Below are 22991 nucleotides of genomic sequence, written 5' to 3'. Positions count from 1 at the left end.
TAATTGCAAAATTAAGGATCTAAATGATTTTCACCACAGTAATGAATCATCATATTTTTTTTCTGGGGGGATTTAAGCATTAAGTAAAAAAAACGTTAGCTGGCCTTCTCCAGAAAAAAATACACTCCCGTTTTCTAAAAAAACGACTATTGCTCTATTGAAGAGAGTAGAGTAGATATATGGGTTAAAATATGGTTACGCAGTCTTTGGTAGCTGAGTGCCTAATAAAAAAAAAGCTTAGGTGAAAAATAAGCAAACAACAAGCTATCATTATGTGTGACAAAGAGTTGTAGCTTTTTGATACAGAGCTGTAGCTTTCTTTTGACGATGCTGTTGTCTTTACGAACCAATAGATTTTTTGAATTTCTACGGGCAAAAAGCTTTATCATATTTATCTAATTATTTTTGCTTGTTTAATTTTCACAATTCAACTCGGCAACACTGACAAAAATGTGTTTGTCGTAGTAGCCATTTTCACGAGGATGCAAGCTCGATAAAAATCTTGCATCTACATGAATTTGTGCTAGCATGCTGGATTTGTCCAATGAGAGTATGTTTTTGCTTTCATCCTTCTCTGTCTTATTTCTTGTTGAACTTGATAAAGAGCCTTAGTTCAACTCTGCCTTTATACCACAGCACAATCAAAAATACTCTGCGCACGGTTGCCGCCAGGTGGAAAAAAAAAAAACACTTGATTTTATTGATCAATTAGGGATTTTCTTCAACCGTCCTTGCCTGATTTTCAACTGGTCAACCTTACAGCTGCCATTATGAAGAAGTTTGGTTCACCTAGTTCAGTTACAACGAATGTCGTGACCAAGAGGTTAGTTGGATTTTACTGATTTCGATAGTGTTTAGGTGAAAACCTAGGACCCCCTCCCATCTTCTATATTTAACAAAATTTCGGTACCAGATTATATTAATCACTAATTCTATAGTCTGTGAAGAAGTAGGCTCACAAGTAAAACAATGTTTTGTTTTTTTTTTGTTGGCAAAAATGAATATCGTCTTTATATTTTAATGATGGGGGGGGGGGAAATGTGATAATTACCGTATCATTGAAACAACTCAGCAATAAGTAAAGCAAGGCTGACGTAGAGTAAATTGCAGCAATGTATTTTGGTCTTGTATGTCACAGAAAGATATTATTTGACACCCCCTTCCTTTCTGGTAACTATAGTTTGTTTTTGAAAACTCAGGTTTTGTGTTCCTCATCCTTTGTTCAGCCAGTCAAGCAAAAGTAAAAGCAAACTAATTCAGTCTAGATCAGACATTACCGTTTTGCACATAAAAGAACACAAAACAGCACTTAGAAAGAAGAGAGAAAAAACAAAATAATACAAATGTTGAACAAAAAATATATAAAAGGTCATGAATTGACCAGAAACACCTGATTGGAGCAGTCTCAGTTTTGCGTACCAAAATACGGCCTTGATCAGACCACACGCTGCGACTTCCAAACTTATTTCTTGAAGCGCTCAGAAAATCGTGTTTACGTTTCGTAAGGTTCTAAGCTACAAACAACCCTGAACCAGTAAGCTGCTTCTTCGCTTTAAACACATGGCGTGCTATTTCTTTTGATCGAAACTGGACGAGAACAGGGGCAAAATTATCTGGTCTTTGAGCATTATTTAATCCAACTCTAAATCGACGAACACTATGTCTGAATCCTTAATATTAGTTCTACCCATCTTGACAACAATGCACGCTTTCCCCAACACTCAGAGAAGGAATCTGCTTTACACCATTAAACAACAGGGGAATATAAAGATAAATATAAACTAAAAAAAAAACTAATCTGTTTATGCTTGAATTATGCAGATTTATCTTAGTTTTGACAAGATTTTGAAAGAAACTGAATTTCAGCTGGGGGGGGGGGGCAAACTGGGGTCTGTTTGGTCTTATTTGGGGAATGTTTGCTCTTTTTTATATTTGGTCTTTTATATTAATCAATGTTGTGAAAATGGAATTAAACAATAAAAATGGAATTAAAACAATGTAGCCAACCATGTAAGGCTATGTTCAGCTCTCCCCTGGAATATTTAGGGCTCCAATCAAATTAAAAATAGGTACACACATGTGGCTGTTCTTAAACTTAGACATAATCCTTGATTACAATAGAAAAAATAAAACTAAACCTTAGAAATAATGCAGGAATACGAAACTAACAGAAACTTTATTAGAAGAGTACTTATCAGCGGAATAAAATAGAGCTGAACAAAAGGAACATGACAATAATTAATACTGATAAATAATCTAATCTAAACATTGGCAAATTTTTGGTTTTTTTCTAAGAAATTTTCGGTTTCAGGGGATTTTTTCGATTGAGTATTATCACTGTCACAACACTTTTGAACAACTGGTATTAGGAAACTGAAGATCGCAGACAAACCCAAAAACCCTCCAGCTACATAAAACGGAATGTCGTATGAACCCGTTGTGTCGTACAGAAAGCCAGCAATGGGTGGGCCAACTATGGCAGCGAGACCACGGAAAATGCAAATTATCCCAAAACATTTCGTCAGTTCATCGATACCAAACAAGTCGACGAGGACAATTGATGTTAGTGCGATAAAAGCGGCTGAAAAAAAAGAAGAAAAATTCAATTCATATACAAAAAGAAAAAAATAGGCATAATATTATTAGATAAGAAAGAAGCAGTTCTCCTACTGCTACTACTACTTTGATTATTGAGAACTTACATCAGTGAGTCCAACACAGCTATTTAAGCTCCTTCTTCACCCCCAAAATATAAGTATGCAACAGTAGCGAAATCTTTTTCTGAACATAACACACATTTCATAGCGCGTGCACGAAAGCGGGGTCATGAAGCTAGTGTGGTTTAAGATCTGTGTCAAGAATTTTCAATTGGAGAGTAAAAAAATTTTCGCAACTGTATATTAACTTTATTGTTTTTCGCCCCAATATATTCATAGCTTCACACTTTAACTGTCCATGAAGTTTTTATTTCCTTTAAATTCATTCTTGTAACCTCTACCCCCTTTCGGGGACAACCTGATTTTCGTATGGCCCGTGGTTGACGGTCAATTTCACGCAATCCATGGCAATTATCCGTAAAACCTGGCCTAGCCATAATAAATTTTGTGACATCATAGCCTTGAAAAATGGGATCTAACTACATTTTTTGTACAGCTAATTGATTAATATACAGTCAGCAAAACGAATACCTTAGAATATCCTTCCATAATTCCCCTAGAAATTTTTTAACAAATCTGCCTCGGCCTTTCAAAGCACCCACTTTTCAGAAATATACTCGACTACTGTCATTACCGTGACTCCCGATGTCTTAATCTAATTATGAAGAATTAACTATCCAATCTTCCAAATTTTTTTTTAACTATGAAAAAGCCCTAAGCCTTGGCTATTCTCCTTTTTCATTGTTATCAGCATCTTATAGACAACCCAGGTATTCGCTTCAATATACATATTTGGTATACTATTTGAAAACTATTGCCATTTCCAAACCCACAAATATGCACGTGGTTCCAATCACTATTTGTAAAAGACTAGTTTATTAAATGCCCAAACTTTATTTATATACAGTCACTTATCAGTGATTATCTTTTCAACAAATGGGAATCACATAATGATATTAAACGTATTATTTCGATTGGTTGGGAAAGTTAACCGCTGATAAGAATCAGTATATAAAAAAGTTTGGTCACTTAATGAAATAGTTGTTTACGTATACTGCTTGGAATCATATGAATTTAGAAGCAACAATCAACAGAAAGGGAATTCCCCTAAAATTGTGTCTGGTACCACTTGACCTTAAATATTGTCATTTCCAAACCCACAAATATGCACGTGGATCCAATTACTATTTGTAAAAATTTAGTTTATTAAATTCCCAAATTTTATTTATATACTGACACTTATCAGTGATTAGCTTTTTCAACAAATCGGAATCACGTAATGATATTAAACGTGTTATTCCGATTCGTTGGAAAGTTAAGCACTGATAAGAATCAGAAAAAAGTTTTTCGCTAAATAAACTAGTTTTTTGCATATACTACTTGGAATCAACAGCCATCAGAAAGGGGATTCCCCTGAAATTGAATCTGGTACCACTTCTCCTTAAATATTGCCATTTCCAAAACGACAAATATGCACTTGATTCCAGTCACTATTTGTAGAAGACTAGTTTATTAAATACCCAAACTTTATTTATATACTGACACTTATCAGTGGTTTGCTTTTTCAACAAATAAGAATCACATAATTTATTTTTATTTATTTATTTATTATTACGAATAGCGGTAAGCATCAATGCTTGTCGCATAATAATATTAAACCTGTTATTTCGATTGGCTGGGAAAGTTAACCGCAGATAAGAATCAGTATTTAAACAAGAGCTAAGAGCTCATATGGCACTTGTGACGAGGTCGGAAGAGCCGAGAGCTCATATGGTACGAGGTTGGAAGAGCCAAGAGCCAAGAGCTCATTTGGTACTTGTGAGAAGGTCAAAACCTAAAGAATCCTAAAGAACCTAATGAAATACCTCATTTTTATAATCTTTCAGAATTAACCCTCGCCCCCACTCCCCCAAAGAGAGCGGATCCGCCCTTCCAACTCCCCCGAATGTCACAGGATCTGGTCGGAATTTGAAATTAGAACTTTATAGCACAAGATCCTTCTAAATATCAAATTTCATTAAGATCTGGTCACCCTTTCGTAAGTTACAAATACCTCAATTTTCAAAATTACCTCCCCCCTCCCAATTCCACCAAAGAGAGCAGATCCGGTCCAGTTATGTCAGTCACGTATCTTAGACAGGTTTCTATTCTTCCCATCCAGTTTCATCCTGATCTCACCGCTTTAAGTATTTTCTAAGATTTCCGGTCCCCCCAACTGCCCCCCCCCCCAATTACGTTTGATCCGGTTGAGATTTAAAATAAGATATCGGAGTTACGAGGTCCTTCTAAATATGAAGTTTCATGAAGATCCGATCACTCCTTCGTAAATTAAATATACGTTATTTTTCTTATTTTTCAGAATTACCCCCCCCCCCCGCAATTGAGCGGATCCGTTCCAATTATGTAAATTACGTATGCAAGACTTTTGCTTATTTTTCCAACCAAGTTTCATCCAAATCCCTCCAATCTAAGCGTTTCCCATCATTTTGGGTCTCCCCACCCCAAACTTCCCCCAATGTCACCAGATCCGGTCAGGATTTAAAATAAGAGCTTTGAGCCACGATATCCTTCTAAAAATCAAATTTCATGGAGATCCAATCACCCGTTCGTAAGTTAAAAATACCTCATTTTTTCTAATTTTTCAGAATTAACCCCCCACCCAACTACCCAAAAGAGAGCGGATCCGTTCCGTTTATGTCAATCATCTATCTAGGACTCGTGTTTATTTTTCCCACCATGTTTCATCCCGATCCCTCCACTCTAAGTGTTTTCCAAGTTTTAGGTTTCCCCCTCCCAACTCCCCACCCACATCATCAGATCCGGTCGGGATTTAAAATAAGAGCTCTAAGACACAATATCCTTCTAAACATCAAATTTCATTGAGATCCGACCACCGGTTCGTAAGTTGAAAATACCTCATTTTTCTAATTTTTAAGACTTACTCCCCCCCCCAACTACCCCAAAGAGAGCAAATAAGTTCCGATCATGTCAATCATGTATCTAGGACTTGCGCTTATTTTTCCCATCAAGTTTCATCCCGATCCCTCTACTCTAAGTGTTTTCCAAGATTTTAGGTTTCCCCCCTCCAACTCCCCCCAATGTCATCAGACCCAGTCGGGATTTAAAATAAGAGCTCTGAGACACAATATCATTCCAAACATCAAATTTCATTAAGATCCAATCACCCGCTCATAAGTTAAAAATACTTCATTTTTTCTATTTTTCCGAATTAACCGGCCCCTACTCCCCCCCCAGATGGTCAAATCGGGAAAACGACTATTTCTAATTTAATCTGGTCCGGTCCCTGATACGCTTGCCAAATTTCATCGTCCTAGCTTACCTGGAAGTGCCTAAAGTAGCAAAACCGGGACTTTAGGTTTTCCCCCTCCAACTCCCCCCAATGTCATCAGATCCGGTCGGGATTTAAAATAAGAGCTCTAAGACACAATATCATTCCAAACATCAAATTTCATTAAGATCCAAATACCCGCTGATAAGTTAAAAATACTTCATTTTTTCTATTTTTTGCGAATTAACCGGGCCCCCACTCCCCCCCAGATGGTCAAATCGGGAAAACGACTATTTCTAATTTAATCTGGTCCGGTCCCTGATACGCTTGCCAAATTTCATCGTCCTAGCTTACCTGGAAGTGCCTAAAGTAGCAAAACCGGGACCGACAGACCGACAGACCGACAGACAGACCGACAGAATTGGCGACTGCTATATGTCACTTGGTTAATACCAAGTGCCATAAAAAGTTTGGTCACTTAATAATCAGTTTTCACTAAATAAACTAGTTTTTTACAAATACTCCTTGGAATGACAGGGATGTTTAGATTTAAAGCAACGGCCAACAGAAAGGGGATTCCTCTAAAGTTGTATCTGGTTCCACTTCTTAAAAACTGTCATTTCCAAACCCACAAATATCCATGTGATTCCAGTCCTTATTTGCAAATATTTTTGCACAGGGTTCAAATAGCGTTTGCAGATTCAAGTTAAAGACTTAAACAGTTGCAGGGGCCGTGTTTTCTTATTTACTCTTGATTGCTTACAATGAACGTGGCTTCCTTTTGCTGTTGCAATAGATTGTGCAACATGGCCTAACACCAACCTAAAAATCCAAATCCTCCTTCCAAAACCATGCGGTTTCAATCCCTGTTTTCTAACATTTTTGCACACAGGGGGTGAACATGCAGCAAACAACTTATATTACAGATCAGTCATTATCAGATAATGAAAAGAATCAACTGGTTATGAAATGATTTTTAATCCCCAAAAGTTTTTGTATATTACCTGACTACAAGGTCATATACAAAAACTCCATAACAACCAGATTTTTCGAAAAAAACTCTTATAAATACGTTGAAGTCATGACTCTAGGATTTATTTTGATATTTCAGAATCCCATCCCCGCTCCCCCCCCCCCCCCCTCTAAAAAAAACTTTCCGAGTGCACTTTTAAATGTACAGAATGCATCATTTTCGAAACAGTGCCACACAAAAACTAAAATTCTATATAAAAATGCGGGGATGAAAAGGGTGACAACATCCCTTTTGTACTACAAGTAGAACAAAGAAGAGCGTGAAACACTGGCGTTACGTGAAACACTGGCTCGTTACACTACAGTTCTTTTTAGTGCTTTTAAAAAAGTTTCTCATTCCAATTCAATGAATTTTGTTGTTTCGAGGAATCCACTGATATTTTAGCAGGTATTTATTTTTATAAATTTGTGCCTAAAAAGTGTGTAATCTGTCATCTAGTGTTTATGTGAACAATGGCTGATACATGATTGTTCCTGATCCTATAAGTTTACAAATTACAATTATAGTGTTCTTGAATGCATACGCTACATAGACAAGATTCTAGACACAATTCAGGGAAAGTACAGATTCCCGTGGTGAGAAAAAAACAACAACAACAAAACAAACAAAATAAACGAATCATTTTATGGAGAATAAAAAAAAAAAAAAAAAAAAGAAAGAGAGAGAGAGAAAAATATAACCTTGCTAATCTTGCCTTACGCAAGATCTGCCTAAATCTGAGCGAATCAGCTCAAAGGTCTCATTCGGTTTATTCAAAAAATTGTAAAAAATTCTTTGGATTATTAGAAGTTATTGTATCTATTTATTTTTTTTATATATACTTATTATTATTTTATTGGAGTCTATTAAAGATGGTGCGTCAATTGAAAACCAAACTCCAAAAATTAAAACAAAATCCTAGTTCATATAAAACGTAAGGTATAAAGTTTATACAGCTAGCAATAAATATTCGATTAATATAAATCAGTTCAATTAAAATTCGATAAAAAGTTCGAATTAAATTCAATTTAAACTGCAGGGTTGAAAAGAGTGACAACCTCCCCTAAATTATAAAGAGTCCTTTACAAAACCTTGTATTATAACAAAGTATAGGTAAAAAGTACGCTCTGTCAATTGAAATCGTAACTCTAAAAATTAAAATAAAATCCAATTTCATGTAAACGTTAGAAATAAAGTTTATACAGGTGGCAAATATTGGTATTAGGTAATATAATATTAGGTAATATATTACCTAATGTAATTATCTGATATAATTATATTACCTAATATAATCAATTGTTATTTTATTATGCTACTTTATTATTTATTACTTTATTTTCTTTTTTATAAAAAATTATATTTATTTTTATATAAATGTTTTATAAAAATACTGTTATTTATGACTTTATGTTAATTAATATAATTATATTAAGTAATAAATTATATTAGGTAATATAATTAATATACAATATTAGGTAATATAAAAATAGGCAGCTTGTCTAGATATCACTCTGGCACCTGGTCATCGCCCTTGGCATCCTGCCAACCCTAACTGAAAAGGAAACATATAGAAGCAACTTTTACCTGAAACAAGGCCAAACAGGCCAGCAAGTGCAGCCATTCCGGCAAAGCCATTGACAAGGGGAACACAGAAAATGAATACGCCACTCAAGGCAATACAAATATTTGTCACAAGGAGGGAATCCACTGAGGGCATATCTGCCGAATAGCCAGACAATAAACGGCCGACTATGTTTGTCACACCAATGATGGATAAGAGGTAACCAGCCATTGTAGAATCAATACCCTGAAAGTTGATTAGTAAAATTAACTGATTCTTCCTACCTCAAATATTTCATAAGGGTTTATTTTATAAATGTGCCATCAGAGCTTAAGAACCACCCCTTACAAACTAATAAAATAGATAGTTATGAGTAAATTCTTACTTTGTTGTGGGTGAGTTGTGAGTGGGTAGTTGTGATTGAAATCCTGTGTAAGTTATTCAACCTAAGCCATCTGTTGATTTTCAAACGATATTTCAAAACAATGGCATTAACTGGAGAGGGGGGGGGGGATATAAGCAATTACCCAAGTAGATTCAAAAAATATTGTTTTGGTATTTTCATTAAAAATAGCCAAAATTACCCTCCTTAGTTTTTAAAAAATGAATTTTTGGGTTTTCATTTAGAATAATAATTATAAAAAAAAATAATAAAAAAAAAAAAATCATGGATTAGCACCTATGGTGAAAACTCGTACTACCTGAAATATGTAAATGAGTTTGTTTTCTAAATGTACAATCAGAAGTTTTTGTAAAACTAAAATGTGTAGCAATGAGTTAATTTCTATGAAAGTTATTTCATAGAAGTCATCTGTTGATTTTCAAACGAAATTTCAAAACAAGGGCATTAATTGAGGAGGGGGGGGGGCTATAAGCAATTACCCGCGTAGATTAAAAAAATATTGTTTTGGTATTTTCATTAAAAATAGCCAAAATTACCCTCCTTAGTTTCTTAAAAATGTATTTTTGGGTTTTCATTTATAATAATAATTATAAAAAAAAAATAAAAAAATATCATGGATTAGCACCTATGGTGAAAACTCATACTACCTAAAATATTTAAATGAGTTTGTTTTCTAAATTTACAATCAGAACTCATCTATAGCTTTTGTAAAATTAAAATGTGTAGCAATGAGTTAATTTCTATGAAAGTTATTTCACAAAACCCATCTGTTCATTTTCAAACGAAATTTCAAAACAAGGGCATTAATTGGGGAGGGGGGGGCTATTAGCAATTACCCGCGTAGATGGAAATACAAGAATAGGTCACTACAAAAATTGCGAACCCCACATTGGCCATCTCTTGGGTTGCTAACGATAAAAAAAACAGTCGGTCAGAAATTCTAGTAGAACGGTTTTGTTGATTCGTTCCAGAGTAAAAGAAGAACAATATATTTTTTTATATAATAATAATTACATTTGACGACAAATCTTTTACAAGAAAAGCGACTGTAAAGGGAAGTTTTCGAACAAGCAAGCTCTAATAAAGAAGAATAATTGAAATATGTAATAAAAAAACGAACATAAATGTTTATGACCATAACCACTCTATTATTAATGAAATAAAAAAAAACTCAAACATTCACCAATATGAGCCCTTAAATTCTTTCATTTGTTAGTATTTAACAGAGTTCCCACCATCTTCAGTTCCTGAAGTTCAACAATTGTCCAAATTTGCGTGCTATAGAGCGATTTCGGTTACTTCAGTAGAAAAACTGATTGTAATAGTACTGAAGTAGCTACAGGTGACAACACTGACATGCAAGCTATAATCAAATGGAGACATATGATTTAAATCAATTGAAATAACTAAGCTAAATAGGAGTATGAAAAATGTAAAGAATAAAAATATAATAAACGTAACATAATGTAATATATATAAATAAATGTAATATAAATTTAATTTGAAAAATGAAAAATATAAGAACAAAAAAAAACCTTACCTTGGAAACAGCTGCATCAATTATATAAACAAAAGGCACGTAAAATCCAAGCATGCCGAACACGCTGCTAATAGCTAACAGAGCCATCTTTTTGTCTTTTAAAAGAGAAAATCCAAGAAGTCCCCATAAAGCATCGAAAAAATTCCCTACAATAGAAAAAAAAACATAGATTGGGCCGATAGGTTGATTAGGTATATTCCCTACAATAGGAAAAAAAATCATAGAAATCTTCCCTAATCAGGCTTTGAGGCAACTCAGAAAAGACAATCATGATTCTAAGGTTAAAAATAATTGGATAGCAGTTAGACACGAAAAAAAATAATTGATAAGTTGAATAGGTATATCCACTTCAATAGAAAAGAAATCATTGAAATCTTTCGTAATCAGGTTCTGAGACAACTCAGAAACAGGATAATCATGATTTTAAGGTAAAAAATAATAGGATAGCAGTTAGACACGAAAAAAATAATTGATAAGTTGATTAGGTATATCCCCTACTATAAAAAAAAATCATTGAAATCTTTCCTAATCAGGTTCTGAGACAACTTAGAAACAGGACAATCATGATTTTAAGGTAAAAAATAATAGGATAGCAATTAGACACGAAAAAAATAATTGATAAGTTGATTAGGTATATCCCCTACAATAAAAAAAAAAAAATCATTGAAATCTTTCCTAATCAGGTTCTGAGACAACTCAGAAACAGGACAATCATGATTTTAAGGTAAAAAATAATAATATAGCAGTTAGACACGAAAAAAATAATTGATAAGTTTATTAGGTATATCCCCTACAATAAAAAAAATCATTGAAATCTTTCCTAATCAGGTTCTGAGGCAACTCAGAAACAGGGCAATCATGATTCTACGGTTAAAAATAATACTATTTCAGTTAGACACGAAAAAAATAATTGATAAGTTGATTAGGTATATCCCCTACAATAAAAAAAAATATCATTGAAATCTTTCCTAATCAGGTTCTGAGACAACTCAGAAACAGGACAATCATGATCCTAAGGTTAAAAATAATAGTATAGCAGTTAGACACGAAAAAATAATTGATAAGTTGATTAGGTATATCCCCTACAATAAAAAAAAATCATTGAAATCTTTCCTAATCAGGTTCTGAGGCAACTCAGAAACAGGACAATCATGATTCTACGGTTAAAAATAATACTATTTCAGTTAGACACGAAAAAAATAATTGATAAGTTGATTAGGTATATCCCCTACAATAAAAAAAAATCATTGAAATCTTTCCTAATCAGGTTCTGAGACAACTCAGAAACAGGACAATCATGATCGTAAGGTTAAAAATAATAATATAGCAGTTAGACACGAAAAAATATTTGATAAGTTGATAAGGTATATCCCCTACAATAAAAAAAAATCATTGAAATCTTTCCCAATCAGGTTCTGAGGCAACTCAGAAACAGGGCAATCATGATTCTAAGGTTAAAAATAATACAATAGCAGTTAGACACGAAAAAAATAATTGATAAGTTGATTAGGTATATCCCCTACAATAGAAAAAAAATCATTGAAATCTTTCCTAATCAGGTTCTGAGACAACTCAGAGACAGGGCAATCATGATTCTAAGGTTAAAAATAATAGGATAGCAGTTAGACACGACAAAAATAATTGATAAATCGATTAGGTATATCCCCTACAATAGAAAAAAGAATCATTGAAATCTTTCCTAATCAGGTTCTGAGACAACTCAGAGACAGGACAATCATAATTTTAAGGTAAAAAATAATAGGATAGCAGTTAGACACGAGAAAAATAATTGACAAGTCGATTAGGTATATCCCCTACAATAGAAAAAAAAATCATTGAAATCTTTCGTAATCAGGTTCTGAGACAACTCAGAGACAGGACAATCATGATTTTAAGGTAAAAAATAATAGTATAGCAGTTAGACACGAAAAAATAATTGATAAGTTGATTAGGTATATCCCCTACAATAGAAAAAAATCATTGAAATCTCTCGTAATGAGGTTCTGAGACAACTCAGAAACAGGACAATCATAATTTTAAGGTTAAAAATAATACAATAGCAAATAGACACGAAAAAAATAATTGATAAGTCGATTAGGTATATCCCCTACAATAGAAAAAAAAAGTCATTGAAATCTTTCGTAATCAGGTTCTGAGACAACTCAGAGACAGGGCAATCATGATTCTAAGGTTAAAAATAATACTATAGCAGTTAGACACGAACAAAATAATTGATAAGTTGATTAGGTATATCCCCTACAATAAAAAAAAAATCATTGAAATCTTTCCTAATCAGGTTCTGAGACAACTCAGAGACAGGACAATCATGATTTTAAGGTAAAAAAATAATAGGATAGCAGTTAGACACGAAAAAAATAATTGACAAGTCGATTAGGTATATCCCCTACAATAGAAAAAAAAAATCATTGAAATCTTTCGTAATCAGGTTCTGAGACAACTCAGAGACAGGACAATCATGATTTTAAGGTAAAAAATAATAGTATAGCAGTTAGACACGAAAAAATAATTGATAAGTTGATTAGGTATATCCCCTACAATAGAAAAAAAAAGTCATTGAAATCTTTCGTAATCAGGTTCTGAGACAACTCAGAGACAGGGCAATCATGATTCTAAGGTTAAAAATAATACTATAGCAGTTAGACACGAACAAAATAATTGACAAGTCGATTAGGTATATCCCCTACAATAGAAAAAAAAAATCATTGAAATCTTTCGTAATGAGGTTCTGAGACAACTCAGAAACAGGAAAATCATAATTTTAAGGTTAAAAATAATACAATAGCAGTTAGACACGAAAAAAAATAATTGATAAGTTGATTAGGTATATCCCCTACAATAGAAAAAAAAATCATTGAAATCTTTCGTAATCAGGTTCTGAGACAACACAAAGACAGGACAATCATGATTCTAAGGTTATAAATAATAGGATAGCAGTTAGACACGAAAAAAATAATTGATAAGTTGATTAGGTATATCCCCTACAATAAAAAAAAATCATTGAAATCTTTCGCAATCAGGTTCTGAGACAACTCAGAAACAGGACAATCATAATTTTAAGGTAAAAAATAATAGGGTAGCAATCAGACACGACAAATAAAATTGATAAGTTAATTAGGTATATCCCCTACAATAAAAAAAATCATTGAAATCTTTTCTAATCAGGTTCTGAGACCACTCAGAGACAGGGCAATCATGATTCTATGGTTAAAAATAATAGGATAGCAGTTAGACACGAAAAAAATAATTGATAAGTCGATTAGGTATATCCCCTACAATAGAAAAAAAAAATCATTGAAATTTTTCGTAATCAGGTTCTGAGACAACTCAGAGACAGGACAATCATGATTTTAAGGTAAAAAATAATAGGATAGCAGGTAGACACGAAAAAAATAATTGATAAATCGATTAGGTATATCCCCTACAATAGAAAAAAAAATCATTGAAATCTTTCGTAATCAGGTTCTGACACAACTCAGAGACAGGACAATCATGATCTTAAGGTAAAAAATAATAGGATAGCAGTTAGACACGAAAAAAATAATTGATAAGTTGATTAGGTATATCCCCTACAATAAAAAAAAAAAATCATTGAAATCTTTCCTAATCAGGTTCTGAGACAACTCAGAGACAGGACAATCATGATTTTAAGGTAAAAAATAATAGGATAGCAGTTAGACACGAAAAAAATAATTGATAAGTCGATTAGGTATATCCCCTACAATAGAAAAAAAAATCATTGGAATCTTTCGTAATCAGGTTCTGAGACAACTCAGAAACAGGACAATCATAATTTTAAGGTAAAAAATAATAGGATAGCAGTTAGACACGAAAAAAATAATTGTTAAGTCGATTAGTTATATCCCCTAAAATAGAAAAAAAATCATTGAAATCTTTCGTAATCAGGTTCTGAGGCAACTCAGAGACAGGGCAATCATGATTCTAAGGTTAAAAATAATACTATAGCAGTTAGACACGAAAAAAATAATTGATAAATCGAATAGGTATATCCCCTACAATAGAAAAAAAAATCATTGAAATCTTTCGTAATCAGGTTCTGAGACAACTCAGAGACAGGACAATCATGATTTTAAGGTTAAAAAATAATAGGATAGCAGTTAGACACGAAAAAAATAATTGATAAATCGATTAGGTATATCCCCTACAATAGAAAAAAAAATCATTGAAATCTTTCGTAATCAGGTTCTGACACAACTCAGAGACAGGACAATCATGATCTTAAGGTAAAAAATAATAGGATAGCAGTTAGACACGAAAAAAATAATTGATAAGTCGATTAGGTATATCCCCTACAATAGAAAAAAAATCATTGGAATCTTTCGTAATCAGGTTCTGAGACAACTCAGAAACAGGACAATCATAATTTTAAGGTAAAAAATAATAGGATAGCAGTTAGACACGAAAAAAATAAATGTTAAGTCGATTAGTTATATCCCCTACAATAGAAAAAAAATCATTGAAATCTTTCGTAATCAGGTTCTGAGGCAACTCAGAGACAGGGCAATCATGATTCTAAGGTTAAAAATAATACTATAGCAGTTGACACGAAAAAAAAAATTGATAAATCGATTAGGTATATCCCCTACAATAGAAAAAAAAAATCATTGAAATCTTTCCTAATCAGGTTCTGAGACAACTCAGAAACAGAACAATCATGATTTTAAGGTAAAAAATAATAGGATAGCAGTTAGACACGAAAAAAATAATTGATAAATCGATTAGGTATATCCCCTACAATAAAAAAAAAATCATTGAAATCTTTCCTAATCAGGTTCTGAGACAACTCAGAGACAGGGCAATCATGATTCTAATGTTAAAAATAATACTATAGCAGTTAGACACGAAAAAAATAATTGATAAGTTGATTAGGTATATCCCCTACAGTAGAAAAAAAATCGTTGAAATCTTTCCTAATCAGGTTCTCAGATCACTCAGAGACAGGGCAATCATGATTCTAAGGTTAAAAATAATAGTATAGCAGTTAGACACGAAAAAAATAATTGATAAGTTGATTAGGTATATCCCCTACAGTAGAAAAAAATCATTGAAATCTTTCGTAATCAGGTTCTGAGACAACTCAGAGACAGGACAATCATGATTCTAAGGTTAAAAATAATAGGATAAAAGTTAGACACGAAAAAAATAATTGATAAGTTGATTAGGTATATCCCCTACAATAGAAAAAATCATCGAAATCTTTCGTAATCAGGTTCTGAGACAACTCAGAGACAGGACAATTATGATTCTAAGGTCAAAAATAACAGGATAGCAGTTAGACCCGAAAAAAAATAATTCACTAAAATAAGTAAAAACAATTCATTATGGATTTAAATTAAAATAAGTAAAAATCAACAATCATAAATAACGTGACATAATTATAAACCTTTGGGAAATTGGCTTAAAGTGCAATAAAAAATAAGGAAAAAATTTAACTATGGACTCCACTATTCAAATGGATGAAATTGTAAAACCTTAAGAAACTGAATTTATTACTTTTACTCATATTTATCACTTTGACCGGACCTGTCTCGGCCTAAATTATTAATTTTTAATAAGCCGCATTATGAATAGTTTATATTGTTAAGAGCATACTCCAGGCAGTTATTTATTCGTCCATTAATAATAAACAGCAACTTCTGCACGAATTCACTTCTCTGTGGGTCTCTGAAGCTGTTTGTTTAAGAATCAATTCTGGGCCCAGGACACGCCAATTTCCCCATTTTTATAATACTGACAGATGAGCTAGTTACAGCAATTGGTGGACTTAATGGAAACCATAATAAATGAATATGTATCGAGCATTGGCAAGCGCCAATTTGACCCAATCACAAATTTTTATACAACTTTCCAGCCAATCAGAAAATATAATTAAAAATCTGATTGCCTTAAATTAACGCTAACAAAATCTCGGTATTAGTAGATAAGGAGTTTGACAGATGCTCCTCAGAACAGACAGCAGTAAAACAAGGTTGGAACAGGGTTGCATCATAACCCATGAGGAAAAGGGTGACTTTGATGGGGAGGTAAAATTATACCTCCTTTTGGTTACGTACAAGATCTTAGATCACTTAGTAACAGCTTAGAGACCGTAGTAATGTCCTAATTAGTTTAAAAGAACAAGGTGCAAAGCTAGGACAAAGGTACAAAGACAAATTATTTTATCGTATATAATTTTACCCACAATGTAATACGTGATAGACCTGTTGAAACCATAGAATAAGATAAGAATCAGAGAAAGGCCGAAACCTAGAGTTCAAACATATGGAGAGAGTTCAATTCACTAGTGAATATTTAATTTCAAAATTAAATTTTATTTATTTTACTATAATTAAATTACTGTAGCTTAACTTAATTCTTAATTAATTTTCGGCTGAATTGTCAAGCCGACAAATTTCTAATTAATCTGTCATTAACATAATAATAAAAAAAAACTCTTCGGTTTAACCTTTAAAATAAAGAATTTGAACCAAATTTGTCCGTAAAATTTCGCATTCCTTGTCTTTGTTATTGGTAGGTTATTTTATCATGTGGAATTTCTTACGATGATTTTTATTCATCAATCCTTCAATTTTAATGTTTAGTCCTAAAATGAAAATTCTGCTTTTGTCGATAGCAAGATTTGGCTTTATTCTTCTACCAAATTACATTTCCGAAATTAGTAATTTTAGAAAGAACAGCATTTCGAGAATTGGTCGAAAATAGCTATAAAAATTTCCTAATTTTTAAGTAAGTTTAGAACATTAAAAAAAGTATAAGAAATATGATTATTCTGGCGTTGTAATAGAATAGACCTGAAACTGATAGAATCATTTATACAAGTATCTTGACCTTTTGAAGCAAATTACTCCTGTAGATATGTAACAAATTGTAGAGGGAGCACAAGTTTTAAGATGTGAGTTTTTCTGCTATTTTGTTTTTTTTTGTGTTTCCTATTCCTCAATTCTTATTTTGTTTAATTTCGATTAGTTTGTTTTGTTCTTTTTTCTTTTTTTTTTTTGTTGATAAAGGCTTCCGTTGGAAGAAGCGCCAAAATATTTGCAGTCTTAATACTACTAATTAAAAAGCAGAAATTTATTATTCTCTTTCCTTCTTATTTTAATGGTTACTATTATTTCATTTATTTTTATTATCTTATTTATCTTTTATTTTGCTATTTATTTTTATTTTACTAATTAGTTTATTATTCTTGTCTTATTGGTTAATTAGCAAAACCAGAATATTTATTCTCGAATTAACAAAACGTTCATTAACAAAACTATTCTCGAATTAACAAAACGAATTAAGAAAACAAAATATTTATTAACGAATTAACATAATAATTAACAAAACTAGAATTAGCAAGGATTGGACAGTGTATCATGTACTATTGTCACTTTTCCAAACTGCCTGTTTCATAAACTTAACCATTTCAGCAAATTAGAGGCTTATTTATGAATGACATCCTTTTTTAAATAAAGGTAGGACCCCTGACCAAAGTCGTATCCAGGGGGGGGGGAGTTTATCAGGTTTGAACACCACCATCCCCCTCACCCGAAATTTATGTGTGACACGTGAAAAAGTAACAAAAATACATATAAAATTTTTAATACGTTCTGAATAGTGTTTTTTGTAAATCCCTCCCCCCTCTGCAAAAATTCCTAGATACACTCTTGCTCCAAACAATAAAATTCAGAAAACCATAGCTTACGTTCTTCCTCAATTGCCTCTTCTTCGATAACCTCAGTGAATCTCCTTGTTGAGCGAGGAATTGACATCATACTTTGACGGAATTGGGATAAATTTTGTGACTGATTAAATTCAGGGATGTTTTTGATTGAACCAGAATAAAATATATCTTTTCGGGTCAAAGGACGCGTGAAACTCCTTAAAGACGCAGATGATCTAGAAAAAAAAGAATCAACAAAATATTTTTAAGAGACATTTTTGATAGAGGATAAACTACAATCGAACCTAAGGCTCAATACAAGTTCCTCAATATATGTAGCAGACATATGTGTATGCAGAAAACATCTTTGTAGAGTCTTCCACATTGCGAATCTGAAGAAGGATAATGACAGTTCTAGCAATGCAAAAAAAAACGAAAAAAGAAAGAAAAATGCCTATGTTGAGCTATGCGTTATACTACTACTAACAACTTACTACGGCAGCAATCCACCTAAGGCCATCACAGCTACTCATGCTCCTCCTCCATCCAAAACTTTTCAAGGCCCCCCCTCTTTAACCCTTCCAGGAAGTTACCATTTTCCTTAAATCTTTTCTTACATCCTCCCACAGCTTAGATAACAATACGTTATGAAAACTGGATTTATTTTTGGGACACAGTGCGCGGTAACGATGCTAGCGGCTGAAGACAGGAAACTGGCACGTATTCAACAAAACTATTCACCCCGTATGCAAAATTAATGCAACAAAACAAAATTATGTTTTCGCCTTTGGTGTTGTAGTACGATCTACGGGTCTGAGCGCGGGCTTAGAGGAGGCGCCAAGTTCAGAGCTCTGTACCAAAAGCTTCTCATGGGCAAGATAGGAGTTTTCATGACTATATATTGGCATCTAAGCTGTGCATCCTCCCACCTATTTCGGGAGCGACAAACTTTTCGTTCAGCCATAGACGGTTGCCTAATAAGGATGACCTTGGGCAATCTATCATCCTTCGTCCGCAGAACGTGTCCTATCCGTCTCACCCTTTCTCTCATTATAGCCCTAAAAAGTGACTATGATGTTTTTTCAATATAGCCTATGAGTTATGAATTTTCAAATTTAAAATAAATTGAGTTACGGAAGCAGTATGTATCGAGTATATATCGAAATAGTGATGAGATACTTGAGCTTGTGGAGCCCTCATCTGATTCGTCTGTAAGACTCTATCCTTAGAAAAACGGAAGCAATTTTGCGTAGCTGAAAGTTATTATTGAACGTAGCTGAACGCGGGTCTAGGTCTACAAAAAACCAAAAAGCGCATTGAAATGTTTTATGTGGATCTTAGTTTAGTTTTTACGACCTGGACAAAAATCTAGGAGGGGTGGGGGGCGTAACCCCCCGGATACAGCCTTAGAAATTGGTAACCAATTTCAGGTTGGTAAAATACAGGCTTGTTTGATAGGTAAAGTTTCAAGGAAGACCAGAGAATTTTGGGTTCATAACCATACCAAACCTAATTCACATAATGACGTTATTTGGTTATTTACGGTCCCTAAAATTTATCGTCTTCTGTTAGACCTTAGCTTAAAGCTCTATTCAAACCAAAAGGAATTTCCTTCAGAAAACCCGAAGAGAAACACAAGAGACTTTTAAGACACGAATGTTTCTTGTTAGATAATTTTTAGACTAATCTTGCAACATCATTGAAAAAAAAAAACTACAATAAAATGCAATATCTAGACAAAATAAAATGGTTTTGACCTTAAATAAGGTAGTTCTTGTTGTTTTGCTTAGGATCAACAACATCTCCCTATGCTTAACAACATAAGAACCTTTTTTCATTAAGGAAAAGAAATCCAAAGAATATTTGCCCGCCTCAAAGTATTTAAAAAAAAAAATCTTCTTTTTTTGCACCAGAATTATCCTTAAATTGGGCATTGGCATGACCAGCGTCACACCCTAGTTCTTTATTGTACAACTTTGTTACCATGGATATAGGATATCAGGGATTTCCTGGAAGGGAAATGGGCAAAGTTAAAAAAAAACTTTTTTTTCGAAGTGTCCTTTTTTATAATTTCACTCGTTCTGTCACTTTGAAATATTTTTGTTTCTCAAGGAAAAGAAGCGAAATGGCACATGCGCAATTATTTTCTTTATTTTTACTTATCTTTACTAATTTTTTACTTATATAAGACAAAAAAAAAAAAAAAAAAAAAAAAAAAAAAAAAAAAAAAAAAAAAAAAAAAAAAAAAAAAAAAAAACTTAAATACCAGTAACTGAGGTGAAAGTGAAGTTAGTAAGAAAATCCCCATAACAAGTGACTGAAATGTACACGGTCATAAGGCCTTCAGGAATTGTCTAGGAGGATGTGGTAAGTTTTTTGAGAAAGAACGTTTGTCTTACTGAAGTCCTTCCTTTTTTTACAATTTTACTAACTTTTGCCATATTTAAATAGTTTTTTTGCGCCTGAACTGCGATTAAAAGGGCCACTGGCATGGCTAGCGACATGTCCTAGTTCTTTATGGTAATTTTTTTTTTTTAATAAAAAAAGAAGGAAAATATTGATTTTTTTTTTACCAACCAATAGAATGTAGACAATATTCATAGATGTTTATTCTATTTAAGAATCCTTAAGTTTTGTTGTATATCAGCTGTGTCAAAAAAAAGAAGAAAGAAATTAAATAAGATAAAATTCGGATCATTTCGATCTCCAATGCTGGATAATTTTTTCGTACTGTCTCTCCAATGTAGTTCATTTCAATAGAAACATATTTCGTCTACTAGCTGTTACTTTCTCTTTCTTCATAACAAATTCTCTAAATTTTCTCTCTTAATAAAACTTTAACTCTCCTAATTAGCAAAATACTCTTAATAAAATACAGACTTACGCAATACTGGGTGTTGCTCTTGCAGTGAACATAAAACTGTATTCACTGTGATTATCGCCAATGCTCTAAAAACAAAACGTATAAATAAACAATTAAATAAATTTCATAAATTAATTAAAGTTAATTAGTTGATTATATTAAAGAAATAAATAAAAAGAATTGACAAGGTAATATGCTCACAATACAAACACCTTTTTGCAACACACAGACACCCGATGTCACAACAACAGCGTAGACTCCTCCTCCACCCCACTCTTTTCGGAGCTTCATTTTTGCTACCGTGAAATTCCCCATCCATAAATCTTTGATTGTAAAACGGATGTTAAAAATATAATTGGATTTTAATGCATGAAAGATTCTATACGAAAAAACAGCTTAAGCTATAGGTGGACTGTGCAACAATCTAACAGTTTATAAAAACTTTAAAGCTCATTTAATCGTTCCAATTTCGACATGCTGGTCACACAATAAACTCTAGGTGTCGATGATCACCCGAAGTTGCTCGGAATCGCTCAGGTCATATCTGGCCAACACTCGTGTAATGAGGTTAGCCAAAAGCATTGGCCAAATCTAAGGCTTGGCGTGGCTAGGGAAGCGAAGGGATGAGTGCTGATAAAAAATTTCAGAGATAAAATACTTTAATTTCAATGTTGAAGATACACTGCATTGTTTGAAAAAAATTGGAAGTCCAAATTTTCGAGGCCAGTAGCAAACCAGAGACCCTCGGTGGTGACGACTGGAGGATTTATGTAAAATTTAAAGTTAAACAGTCTTAAAAGTTCAAACTTCCAAGTGCCAGTTCATGAGCTAAAAACCCTGGGTGACAACAGATTACGGTCGATAGTAAAAGCAGACAAAAAAAAAAAAAAACGTTTATAGAGATGCACCGACGGTTGCATCCAGTCAAGATTTAACAGCTGCTTTTCAGACAGACCGCCTAGAGGGTGACATGACAGCCTGATAAGCATCTATGCTTATCCAGTCAGCGCAAATCTTTCTTACTGTAACAACCAGTTTGGGACTTCCACGGAAATCCAGAACCAAAATAATGTCCCCATTTTTAGTCACGTCTTATTCATATACTGCACAATCAATCCTTATAAATATATTGTACAATACGATTCGGTCCATTGTTTTTTTTTTTAGTTATCAACATTGAGAATTTTTGTCCTCGGCCACAGGGAAACCTGACCACATTTAGAAACCTCATTAAGAGGAAACTATACTAGACCTAGACAAAAGCGTGCATTCAGATTACCTGTTCACATCATAACACATGATTATCAATATGGATATTAATTGTGAATTCTTCTGAAATTTCTAATACTTATATTAAGATCAAACTATATATAAAGTTTCAAGTGTTGAAATCAGAAAAGAAGTTGAGCTGATAAACAAAAAATTTTGATTTTGAATTACAATCACCTTGGTGAATTGTGATGAAAAACTTGAGTGATGGCTAATTGGATTAATAACAAAACAGATAGTCTGAGTGAGAGGCAAAGCTGGCATAAGCGCTTTTTCAGAATTGTATAAAAACGATGTCATTTCACTTATTGATAGATAGTCTATAATCCATCCAAGAGCAGAGCTGAAGTAGAACTAACGTCCACCCTATGGCAGAACCACAATACTCTCAGGGCAACTGAGATTTTCAGTTGCCCTGAGAGTAGAACCTGTGGATTCTACCTTAAATGTTACCTGTATGTCCTTGTGGACCTGGTTGGTCATACATTTTTTGAACAGTTTTTAGATCTCCAATCGCCTTCAAATGTCTAAAAGAACTAATAAACCACTTGAATTACTGTTAACATAAGCCTATCTACCTTAATTCTGCCCTAGGATGGACGATAGACATGATCATCAAGTAAAAAGAATCATTTTTATACAATCTTTAGAATAATTTTCAAAAAAGCATTTTTATGCCAGCTTTACTTCTAACAGAAACTTTCTGTCTTGGG

At 33.1% G+C, this 22991-nt stretch overlaps 2 protein-coding genes across 2 annotated transcripts in view; one reads left to right on the top strand and one right to left on the bottom strand.

Annotated features, from left to right (window-relative positions):
• Positions 1-22991, top strand: part of LOC136026093 (FGGY carbohydrate kinase domain-containing protein-like) — a 461793-nt gene that overhangs the window by 25846 nt on the left and 412956 nt on the right. The window lies entirely within an intron of this gene.
• The window catches only part of LOC136026050 (monocarboxylate transporter 14-like), a 62080-nt gene continuing 41246 nt past the window's right edge, over positions 2158-22991 (bottom strand). The window contains exons 10-14 of the mRNA XM_065702233.1: positions 21031-21095; positions 18189-18382; positions 10463-10608; positions 8543-8765; positions 2158-2581 (exon numbers count right to left, since the gene is read on the bottom strand). Coding sequence (XP_065558305.1) covers positions 2262-2581; positions 8543-8765; positions 10463-10608; positions 18189-18382; positions 21031-21095 — 948 coding nt within the window. The 3' untranslated portion in view covers positions 2158-2261. The remainder of the gene's footprint in view (positions 2582-8542; positions 8766-10462; positions 10609-18188; positions 18383-21030; positions 21096-22991) is intronic.

The sequence above is a fragment of the Artemia franciscana genome, chromosome 1, assembly GCF_032884065.1.
Source record: "Artemia franciscana chromosome 1, ASM3288406v1, whole genome shotgun sequence".
NCBI lineage: Eukaryota > Metazoa > Arthropoda > Branchiopoda > Anostraca > Artemiidae > Artemia > Artemia franciscana.
Note: the sequence above shows the minus strand (reverse complement) of the source record. Positions and strands in the feature narration are given on the sequence as shown.